Source organism: Patella vulgata, chromosome 5 (assembly GCF_932274485.2).
Source record: "Patella vulgata chromosome 5, xgPatVulg1.2, whole genome shotgun sequence".
NCBI lineage: Eukaryota > Metazoa > Mollusca > Gastropoda > Patellidae > Patella > Patella vulgata.
In genome coordinates, this window is record NC_065883.2 from 24,041,603 (window position 1) to 24,053,760 (window position 12,158).

General features: G+C 35.5%; 1 protein-coding gene across 3 annotated transcripts in view; it reads right to left on the reverse strand.

The window, feature by feature from the left end:
• The window catches only part of LOC126821849 (RAC-gamma serine/threonine-protein kinase), a 38,342-nt gene that overhangs the window by 24,080 nt on the left and 2,104 nt on the right, over window positions 1-12,158 (reverse strand). The window contains exon 1 of one of the 3 annotated variants that reach the window (XM_050550376.2): window positions 3,727-3,872. The exons of 1 other annotated variant lie outside the window; for it this stretch is intronic. In XM_050550376.2, the coding sequence (XP_050406333.1) occupies window positions 3,727-3,798 (72 nt within the window). In that variant the 5' untranslated portion in view covers window positions 3,799-3,872. Of the gene's footprint in view, window positions 1-2,267; window positions 2,527-3,726; window positions 3,873-12,158 lie in introns of those variants that run through there. One more of the 3 variants, XM_050550377.2, reaches the window with a different exon arrangement.

Here is a 12,158-nt window from a genome sequence, read left to right on the forward strand (position 1 = left end):
AGTGCAAATGCCATTCACCATTTTATTTCATCGATTTCTAGGAAATGGGGTTTAACATCCTACTTTCCTGCACTGACTGGGTTAATGAAGACGGGCTTACGCCATACAGTGTGCTATGAGGGAAATTTTGGCTCGGCAGCATCCCCATGGTCTACTCTTTTTTCAAATTCCGACTGTCTAGGAATCTTTTATGTGTACACAGGACTATGGTTTTCTGTGAAATCAGTATGACTAGACCACTATCCCTTGCCAAGCTAAAACTTCATTTCTCATTGTTAGTGAGTCAGCGTCTTACACAGAGAGAAACCACGGCTCCTGTTTGCCATTATAAAGCCATTTCTTTTTTTACCTGATGTCAGTGACAAAAGACTTCAACAACTTTGTGGATGATCAACATTTCCATTTTTCCGACAGTAACTTAATTTACTCAAATCGATTATTCAACATTCAATTAAACACACATTATGCAAGAGCTAAATCTGTCTATTGCAGGTCTTCCTTTAAACCTGAAATGTTATCTAAATTATCAATTAGACATTAATTAACCTATCCAGACCATAATCAACACTAGATGGTTATGCTAGCCTGCGATCTTTATCGTACTGACTTTAGTAATGATGATCGAGGCTAGGCGGAAATTTCAACCGCTTACTTAGTTCTCGGTTCATAGTAGATCAATCTGAATGAAATTTTCAGCAAATTGCCTTTAAATTTCCTAGTTTTTAACTATTACAGTGATAACTGCCAAGTCGTTATCGAATCTCCCATAATGTATCTTTAAGAAAACAAAACCAAAATATATCGATGATAGACAATCTTCCAATTTGGATTCAATTGGATTTTTAAAAGATAGGTTGCCAGGCAGCAGCTAAATCATCCGAGCAGTCAACAAGAGTTGTCGCATATTTTTTCTATTGTCGGTAATGAAACATTTATAATACAATAAAATCTGATTAAGAGTAACAACTGATTAAGTAATTATCCGAAAATCATTAGAAATTGTTTGGCTTTTAGTTTTGCCCCATGGTAACATTTAGTATACGAAACATAAAATATCATGGATTTAGCTGTTCAAGTTATCAAAGTTCATAGAAAATCAATATACCTTAAACTCTGTTTATCAATCTAAAGTCAATCGGATGAAAACTTTGGTCTCTAGAGCATCCACAAGATTTTTCAAAGTGATCAAGGGCCATAACTCTAGTAATTATCAGAAATCATTGAAAATCACTGGGCTTCTTCGTCTCATGACCTTAAACACTGTGTATAAATCTGAAGTCAATCGGATATTGATTGACTTTATCCTCTAGAGCATCCACGAGATATTTCAAAGTAATCAAGGGCCATTGTCGAGAAGATTTTTCAAAGTGATCAAGGGCCATAACTCTAGTAGTAATTATCGGAAATCATTGAAAATCACTGGGAGAGACAGAGAGAAATGGGGTTTAACGTCCACTTGACACAAACTATGTCATTTCGGGACTAATATATGGTTTAATTTTATTTACATAATTCGCTTGCGCCCGGAGAAAACCCACGAGGTTGGACAAGCGAACCTACTCCTTGTCACCTACAACCGGGGATTCGAAACCCGTAAACACTGTGTATAAATTTAAAGTCAATCGGATATTAACTTTAGCCTCTAGAGCGTCCACAAGATTTTTTGAAGTGATCAAGGGGCATAACTGAACTCTGGCAGTAATTATCGGAAATCACTGAAAATCAATAGGCTTCTTCGTCTCATGGCCTTAAACACTGTATATAAATTTAAAGTCAATCAGATATTAACTTCAGCCTCTAGAGCGTCCACAAGCAATTGTGGATTCCAGACGGACAGGGGCGATGACAATATATGACCAAATTTCAATGTGGGTGTATAAAAAGGCCCATCAAAAGATTTCAAATTGAAACTTATGTTAGTCCCAAAATGACCTAGTTTGTGTCGAGAGGACATTAGTATCTCTCCACAATATTTTACTCTGGGAGTGATTACTAATCCTTCAAATGACGATCAGTTCTGAATTATATTCTAATACAAATTACGACTAGTTTGACCAGAAATGTAATGATAAATAACACCAAATGAACTATGTAAGCTACATAATAGAGAATTTCATAACCAAAGTTACATAAGGTATGTACAAGCTACCTGTACCTATGTCAGGGCTGCTGGCAAATGCATTTATTAACTCAGCAGAAAATGTAAACAACATTACAGAGGTCAATGACCCAGCACTAGCTGTCTGCAGAGAAATTTACACACTTACCATGATTAATAAAACACTGGTTGTTACTGACTACAGACTCTATTATCCTTCCGTAAAGACTTATAATTAGCCAGTCAAATAAACAGTAAACACATTGATCGATCCACAGGGTGAGTCTGACTATAGACTCAGTTATCGTGTCAAACAGAAAATTAGCCGGTCTTAAAAACAGTAAACAGATTGATTGATATTCAGCAGTCTGCACTAGGAGCATAACATCATAGTTTTTCTAGACTTAATATCAAATAGTTGACATCTTTTTTTCTTGTTAGCTATCCAAATTAATCCTTTAATCTTTAGAAATGAAAACTGTTGGAATAAAGGAACAAAAGCAAATAATTGGGCTGGAATTGAAACACTGTATTATTATTTCTCTTTAATGCAGCTAGACCTATCCATAAATGTATTTGTAAATACCAGAACACGAAGACACAAAAATCCATTTAAATATATGTACATGTTATTTTAATTTACAGAGTTTGCAGGAACCACTTGTTTTCACAAAACAATGCTAAATGCATTAGATCATGATGTTGATATGCTTCCAGTCTTGCTAATGTCTCCTCATTCGTTTAACAACAAAATATTTGGTAAAAATAGAACCCAGCAGTATGTTAAAATAAAGACAAACTGATGAGAAATGCACTTTCAAATCCAGATCAATTCAAATCATTAGATGCACAGCTCTAACAAACAATAACAAGTTGCATAACCTGTATAAAACAATAGCAATCCAGTTACATCAAGCTACATGCGAGCGATGTTTGTGTGGAATGTGTTCCTGAATATAGAATAACAAGTAGTTTATTCCTTCATCATAGTCTAGCTCGTCACATGTGGTCAGTATGATCTCCAACAGAAAAACAACCTATCAATATATATATATAGTGTGTTTATACTGTGACCTAGAGGTCAGGCTATACATGTATATGAAGAGTCATTCACAGCACAACAACATGTTGATATAGTTCATCAACATGGTGTGTTGTACTATTATCTACAGGTTCCTTATATAGGAAGCAAACTGCAGACAGCAGCAAACAAATAAATTAAGTCCCACACACTATGGCAAATACAGACATGAAAACTTGGCTTTGGAAAGTTGATTGCGTAGCCTACATGTACACATGACACAGAGTATCATGACATATATGCATATAAATACATGTACAGGTGTACAAGTAATATTTTTAGGGTCTGCGGCAATGTGTACAAAAACAATAACATCATATTTTTGGGGTCTGGGTTGACAAAACATGATGAAAAGAAACAATGCAGTTTTCAGTTGTTAAATCATATTTCATAATTTTATGCAATTATCTCCAAAAAAGTGAAAATTTATGAAGGAGGTGTAAGGCCAAATAAAATTACATTTAATTACTTGTTTCTTATTAATATTTGTATATACATCCAGGTAAAGAAACAAGACAAAATAAAAAATAAAATTTTCCAGTCTCACCATGAACCGATCACTCAAACGCAACCAATCTGCTCTTGTTGCTAGAAAAGTAACTTGGCATATGCTTGACATGCAAAAAAAAACCTGAATTCCTTCTCCTATAATTTCCAATTAATTATAACTGTCATGAGTCATGACCCTTTCATTTGCTCTCAAAATGGAAAAAACTGAAGGCAGAGCCGTGATTAAGTATCTTCATTTGAAAAAGTTCTACGCCAAAGCTAATTCATGATGACATGACACAAATGTTATGTGACAATGCTCCTTTGTATAGTACAGTCAAACACTGGTGTGCTGAATTTACAAAGGGCAGGATCAGCACTTGTGAAGTGAACATCCAAAGATAAAGTTGCTGCGTTTCTCGACACAATAATTCAGGAGAGGCGCGTAAATGTTAGACAGTTAGCTACTGCACACAACATTAGCAAATCATCAGTGGAACGCATAGTCTATGAATATTTGCACAAGAACAAGGTGTCTGCCTATTGGGTGTCCAGAATGTTGACTGAAGAACAAAAACATTAGAGAGTCATGGTAAGTCAACAGCTTCTCGAGGACTATCGGAGAGATCCACATGCTTTCTTAGGTCACATTTTTACTCAGGATGAAACCGGAGTTCATCACTTTGACCCATGTGAGCATGTGCGGGCACCAATGCCCAAGAAGTTCAAAAGAATGTCTTCCAGAGGCATGGTCATGATCTGTTTTCTGGGGAAATCATGATAGATTCCCCAAGCCTATTCTCCAGATATAGCCTCCTCTTACTTCTTCCTCTTCCGACAATACAAACTTGTCCTTAGAGACAGATGATGAGGTCAACACTGCTGTGGAGGGGTTTTGGGATCACAATAACGATCACGTGACAAACAGTGGTTCGCTGATGGTTGAAATATGTTGGAAAAATGGTGGAACAAGTGCACTGATGTCAATGTAAATTACACTTAAAAAAAAGTATAATAATTTTCAAATACATCACATATTTCTTAGTGAGGTCTGAAAATTTTGGGACACCCTTCGTAATGCATACAGATTAGATGGTACATGTAACTGTCGATGTTAAAGAGTGTTCAGTGAGTAGTGATTAACAGAATTTGTTAAAAATCCAATAGGATTCTTTGTTTCACTATTTTCAATAATGGCAACTTTTGTTATTCACAAGCTTTTACAAAGGGAAACAAGAGCCATAATTTTAAATTGCAGAAATTGGTGACATTCAAAGCTTCTTTGTATCACTAATAACAACATATATCAATTTTAAAGAAATTAGATGACAAATATAGTCTATAGTATAGTGTGTTCACAAGAGATTGTGCACGACAGACAAAGGGAACAACATTATACAACCACATTTCCCTGTGTGTGTATAGAAATGCATGCCGATTGGCGCTAAAATTTGGACCTAACAACAATGAGAAATGAGTAAACAATTTTAATTGACCAACAATACGGTGTAACGGTGATATATTCTAACATTTTTTTAAATCGGATAAAATAAATGTGACCTCTAGACGGACCACAAGCTAAAAACGCGATTTTTCGTACAATCAAGGGCCATAATTCAGGAAGTTCCAATCCGATCTGCGCAAATATTGAAAGGAACCAAGATTTTTGGGTTGTAAACATGTATTTCCAGTTTCATCAAAATCGGATAAAAAATTGTGTCCTGTAGAGTGCCCACAATAAAATGTGGATGGACGGACAGGGGCGACAACAATAAAGGTCCACATGAAAATGTTGGTGTATTAAAAAAAAAACGTGTAAAACTATATGGTATCCTAAATCAATCTAGTTACAGCAGGTTTACAAGGGTGAATAATAACTTGTTGATTATCCAAATAATCCTTAATCATAGCCTTTTAGCTGCACTGAACTGGTTTGTAATCATAATCCTACTAACAAATCTGTCCAGTTTACAGGCCAAGTCTACTTTTGAATGTTAGGTGAGCAGCACAAATAACAAAAATCGGTCATTTGGTGAGAACTTTTTTAAACCTAATTACAAAGATAATCACACAGCAGCTTTGCTTTAATAAAAGAATTGTCTTAGACGACAGCTTATCTGCTTAGACAGCAGGGAAACTTGGTTGTTCACCACATTTGACAAGGATCCTTTCTAATCTCTATCGTATTCATAAGCTTAGGAAAACATCTGTTGAAAACTGTAGCCTTTATTCCATTCACAAGCCATTTGGCATAGGGGGTAACTCTGGAATGGAAAGTTCCAGAATGCTGATTATCGATAGGGTCTGTCCTCTCATGACCACAATGCTTCCTACCAAATTTGAAAATGATATGTTTAAAAAAATCCCTATAGCCTGTTTATAAAGATTTTTGGTCAAGGGCAAGTAACTCAAAGTCGTCTGTCTTGCACCAGTGATAAGGTGGGACCACGTCAGAAAATCTCGATGAACTTTCTCGGTCAACGCAGGGATCGAACACAGGACCTCTAGTTTAGCAAGCCACCGTGGTCCCTTAACTCGTTAAACAGAAAGTTGTGCAATGCTGAATACTGATAATGTCTGTCCTCTCAAACAACAATCATTACAAAATAATATATACTCCCACTGATAACTAGCCATTTCCCATTCATCATGACAACAAACACCTCATATAAAAATCTTACAATAAATAGGCTAGACTATCTATTAGACCACCATTCATTATTAGCTACTGTATACCTAGAATCTCACTATACATATTGTATGGTTTCCAGTATAACCAGCGGTTAGGGGGTTAGCTCCTAACAGGTACTCTGTTATCAAGCCTGGAAATATGCTACCTGTTGTCACTAACATTAACCCTGTTTACATGACCATAATTAAGCATGTCAGGAATGGTTCTGAGAACAGAGTGTAAGCGCTCTATTGTGAGAATGAACCAAACCTGGACCACTGAAATGAGCCTTAATGAGATGTTCTCAGAACTGTTCTGAGAATAACATGAATAGATTTTCGTAGTGACAACAGTATTCCTTCTGAGAACGTTGACCCATTCCTCACAAACTTGTAATATGAGCCATGTAGTGTTACATGTATATCATTGAATAACTTGATGAGACTGCTACCAGCATTCAATGTGACCACTACCAGATAAAAGTGCTAATGCGAGATTAAATTTTATAAGATGACATTTCAATAGCACCTTTTATATATAAAAAAAAAGAAATAACCAACTAACAGAGCAGAAGCCTGGTGCTATACAGTATCAATTTTATTATGAAAACTACCTTTAAAGGAAGAAAAAAATTTCTTACCCTCGTTTCTATTCATTTAACTGTGATGACCGTTTGGGGTGAATGGATTAAGTATACGAATAATGACTATGACACAGAGTGGGATGTCCTCAAATTTATTCTTGAAACAAAAACATCAACTTTGTGCTAGCCACAATTTAATTTAAACAAAACCTATATCTTACCTTCTTAACTTTTAAACAGACACAGCAATATTTTTCAGTAAGAAAAAAAAATTGATATTTTGCTAAGTACATGTAACAAATTTAATATTCTACCAATTGAAATCCAGTAATTTTTTTGATCCACAGGTACATAGTTCATACGTAAACAACCATTATATTTGGCTTGGATAAATTATACTCTATAGATACAGGTAATCAAATGTAAAGTAAATTGACGTCATTAACATTTTGATGATGAATAAATCCTAGCAACATTAATAAAAACTGATATAAAGCCTATATGTTATTATTAATATCCTCATAACATTCACACTATCAAAATATACTTTATGAGAGCATATTAAATTTTTACACTAGGTAACCAAACACTGTGACACCATATGAAAACAATTAAACTAAACCAAAAAAGATAAGCACACAAATTGTGGAAAACGCTCGGACCACACTCAGCTTTGTCTCGATAAAACTAAAGACGTAAGACAGCAGCTTATCCGAAAGGGAAACTTGGATGCTGACTAAATTTGAAAGGTTTATGGAAAGGGATGGGGGACTCCACTCTGTAATAGAATATTGCGAAACGCTCAATATCAGTAGAGTGCATCTTCTCATCAGCCTTGACTCCAATGCTTCACACCAAATTTGAAAATAAAATCTGTTAAATACTGTAGCGTCTCAATCTCACAAAGTTTTCTGAAAAAGGAAGGAGGAGGGGCTCTGAATGGAAGGTTACAGAATGCTGAACATTGATAGGGTTTGTCCACTCCGCTTCACTGCATATTTGACTAAAATTCATCAAAAACATTCACACAACATTCTTTAAAACTGTAAGTTTACCTTGTAACATAGTGTGTTATCAAGGTTTTAGGAAAAGGGGGGGGGGGGGTACATAACTCTGGAATGAAAGGTTGCGTTAGTCAAAATATCAATAGGGTTGTTCCTCCTGTCCTATTATGCATGACGCCAAAGCATCACAGCAAATTTGAAACAAATCCTTAAAAACTGTAGCCTCTGTTTTTTGAAGGATGGACGAACTGACAGACGGCATTTAAATGTGCCCAAACTGAATGTGGGTATATTAAAACCAATAAACACTTGAATATGTATATTGTTTATATGTTTACTTATTTGATTCACTTTCAAAATTACTACTACTTACATGTAACTCAATCTGATTTAAATACACATCTATATTTCGTTTCGTTTTTTTATATTTTCGATGGCCTACACTACATGAAGATCTGACAAGTTATAGCGGTAGGTCACGTCAGTGGTCAAAAGACTGACTTATGACCCTATGATGTCAGACATTTGATTAACCAATCAGCATTGATGTTACTAGTGGATTACCCACAGTTCCGTGCAAAACACGCCTAAAGCTTGCCATGACAGACCGTTTCATTGGCTTATCCCGGACACCATTCAGAACACGAGTTAAATAACAACTCTTACAGATCCAAGTGTAGTATAGACCAGTAAAACAAAATTTTGAACTATAAAAACGAAACGAAATAGGATCTGTGTTTTAACCAGATTGACATGTAACTCTACTTCAAATCATTCTGTATTTTGGGCAATCGTGATGCTATGTATTAAAATTGGGAAGTATCCGGCCTTGATCATTTTATCTCAAAAATAGTTTGGTTGTCATGGACAAAATCTTTATCTACTACTGTTAGTGGGGTTTTTTTTATAATGCCTCTTTTAATTTTATTTAATTTAACAATGAATATTGTGTCCGATCCTGGACTTCCTAATTAAAGCATGTCCCGGAAAACAACTCTGTAAATGGTGTTCCTTGATATCTGACTAAAGCTGTAAAGAGTTGGAATGCAAATATTGGCAAGTGGAATGAGTTGTTAATATATTTGAAATTATTTCCATTAACACTTGCGGTGGCACTTCCAACACTACAACGGGTTGATTAAATAATTGTAGGACCTAGAAAACACACATTGTAGTAGAGAAAACAAAAGATCTTGGCTGCCATTTCAATTTTCTGATCATGGATAAAAAAAAATAAACCACGGAATGGAAATGATCTGATGAGGAAATTAAATTGAAGCTAAAATATATTTGACAGAGCGCAGAACAGGCTAATTCCACCTAGCCACCTCACTAGGAACATGCACCAACTCTTGTTCCAAGTACCTAACACCAACAGCGATTACAGAAAGTTCTCCTTCTTTCCAAGAACAATCAGGGACTGGAACTCATTTCCTCCAGACATCGTTTCCGCCACAACCGTAACCACTTTCAAATGGCTGTGTAGAAACGAACAAGTGTACATAGTTTTAAATGTATATATTTACTGTCAACAGTCAGTATCTTAAAATTGGAATCTAAAAGGCACGCTTTCGACATGGCATAAAAATCAACAAGTTGCGTTCGTCACTTCCGATTGTTGAAAGATTGATTACACATCTATAGAAGCAATGATCTCTGTGATAAAATAATATTTGGAACGTGTTTAACCAGTTTTATCACATATTTGATAATGACTGGCACCAATATTGTCCTTTAAGATTAAGGCAGAGTTAATGGCTTTCTGGTAATTAAGATATTTTGTGCAGTAATGATTGAACAGTGCTACCTCTAATCTAGTAGGATCATTGTAAGTGCTGATAGTACATGCACATGGATATGACACATTCTAGAGTAGATTTTACATGACAGGAAGTAATTAAGTATTACTATTATTAATTAATCTACATCCTCCACACAGCATCCCTTTAATACCATTTAGAGCATACCCTGTTTTCCCTGTAAAATCAGTATCCTCATCCAATACAGGATTTAGTTTCAGATTACGTGACTAATGTTCCATTCAAATATTTCATCAAAATGAATTAAGAGCCATGGCAATATATAATTTAGATTTACCTCAAACTTATCTCTCCAGTGGCGGTGACCACTTTTACGGACCAAACATATGAAATTTACAAATATCTAAGAATCTGATTGGACTGAAGACTCAAATCTTTATGAAATGAAATTTAACATCCTACTGTTCTGTCCCAACTTGGCTAATGAAGACGGCCATATACAATGCAGTGTGCTATGACTGTATGAGGGAAATTTTGACCAGAAAGCAACACCACAGCCCACTCTTATTTCAAATTCCAACTGTCAAGGGTTCATTTACATGCACGCCTATGTGTACACAGGACCTCAGTTTTTTGTCCCAAACATATGACAATATGTGGTCCCTTGCCAGGCCCTCCATTCTGCACCACTGACAAGGGAAACCACGGCGGAAAATCCTATGAAATTTCTCAACCAACACTGGGATCGAACACATCACCTCCAGGTTAAAGTGCCAATGTTAGAGTTTCACCACGGCTCCCTAAAAAACTCTTATGTAGTATTCTTGAGATTTTAAACAAACGTAATGTTACGTTACATATTAGCATTTCATAAAAGGAATAAGAGAAGACTCCTTTTGATAAACTTAAAAAAAAAATTGTTATTCTTTATTCCTATTTATTGTTGTTTTTTGTTTGTTTTTTTTTAAATAAGCATAGCCCTTGATAAGATACAATTCCATAAAATGTCTCAAGGAGTCATGAGTGTATTATAAGATTTGTTTATTACGAAGGAATTGTCTACAAGATTGTTTTCAGAATTCTGTATAACAATAAGCTTAACATTTGATAAATAAATACCATTAAAGATGGGTTCCCAGAAAAGTATCCAATCTTACTAGAAAAATACTGGATTCCCCGAAAAACGCTCATGGAGCGTACACAGGACAAAAATGTAAGGGTTCCCCTAATCAACAGCCCGACGATTAGGAATTTCTGCATGCGTGATGTCAAAGGTCACACGCGAACATTGAGCGCTTGATGTACAAGTTGATAAAACTTTATGAAGAGTTAGACGTATAACACTTTTTGAGAAAAATGACGGAAAAAGACGAGGGTAGTGGATAATCCGAGAATTTAATTAGGATTCGATATTTGTAATAAATAGTAAGCAATTAAAGACAACATCGTCTTATGAATTCTCCTCTGACTTCCAAGAGAGGTAAGTCACGTGACGTAACATGACCTGGCTTGATCAAATTTTTATAGCAGGACATTCCTTCGCAATTACAATGTTTGAGAAGGATTTGAAGCAAAGTTATGACAAATTAATTAGTTTGAATATGTTTTTAGTTAATATATACCATTAACTCATCCAGTTTGTACGCGGGAACCCATCTTTAACATCTGATAAATAAATACCATTAAGTCTAGAACTTACTGCATCAACTAACTGTACTTAACTTAGTCATGCTATAATCCATTAAATAACTACCAGTAGCCTATTATTAAATTTAGGCACAGTATTAGAATGATGTAGGTCTCCATGTAACTGAGACTTTATTAAAATTGGTCGCCTGTCAATGAATTTCACAGGAAACTCTGGCAAAGTTATAAAATAAATAAATAAATGGTTATAAAAATGTATGGGGTTTTCACTGGGGCAATAGGTAACCTACATGTAGTTCAAATACTTCTAATCTGACTTTTAATGGAGAGAGAGAGAAATGGGGTTTAACACTCGACACAAACTAGGTCATTTCATTAATTCGCTTGCGCGTAGGGGTCTTTATCAGTGGGAGGAAACCAGAGATCCTAGAGAAAACCCATGAGGTTGGAGAGCGACCCTATTCCTTGTCAGGAATCGAAACCACGCCACTTGACTCAATGACTCCATTTGCCTTATAATGCAATGCACATGCGTTAACCATTTGGCCCCTCAACACCCTGACTTTTAATGGACAATGTAGCAGAATTGCAATATATGGAATATTTGTGGGAAGAACAGTACATGTAGCAATAGTATGACATAACTTCATAATAATCAGAATGAACAATAGGTCTACTTATATCATTTATCAGTTATTTACATGGAATAGTATTTATGGCAGCACAAAATGACCAAACTGTTGGCATTACTGAACAAGTATTACTGTAGGCCTGAAGAGGGTTTAATGTTCTTCCGCCTGATCGCATTCATTTGACAGGGACACT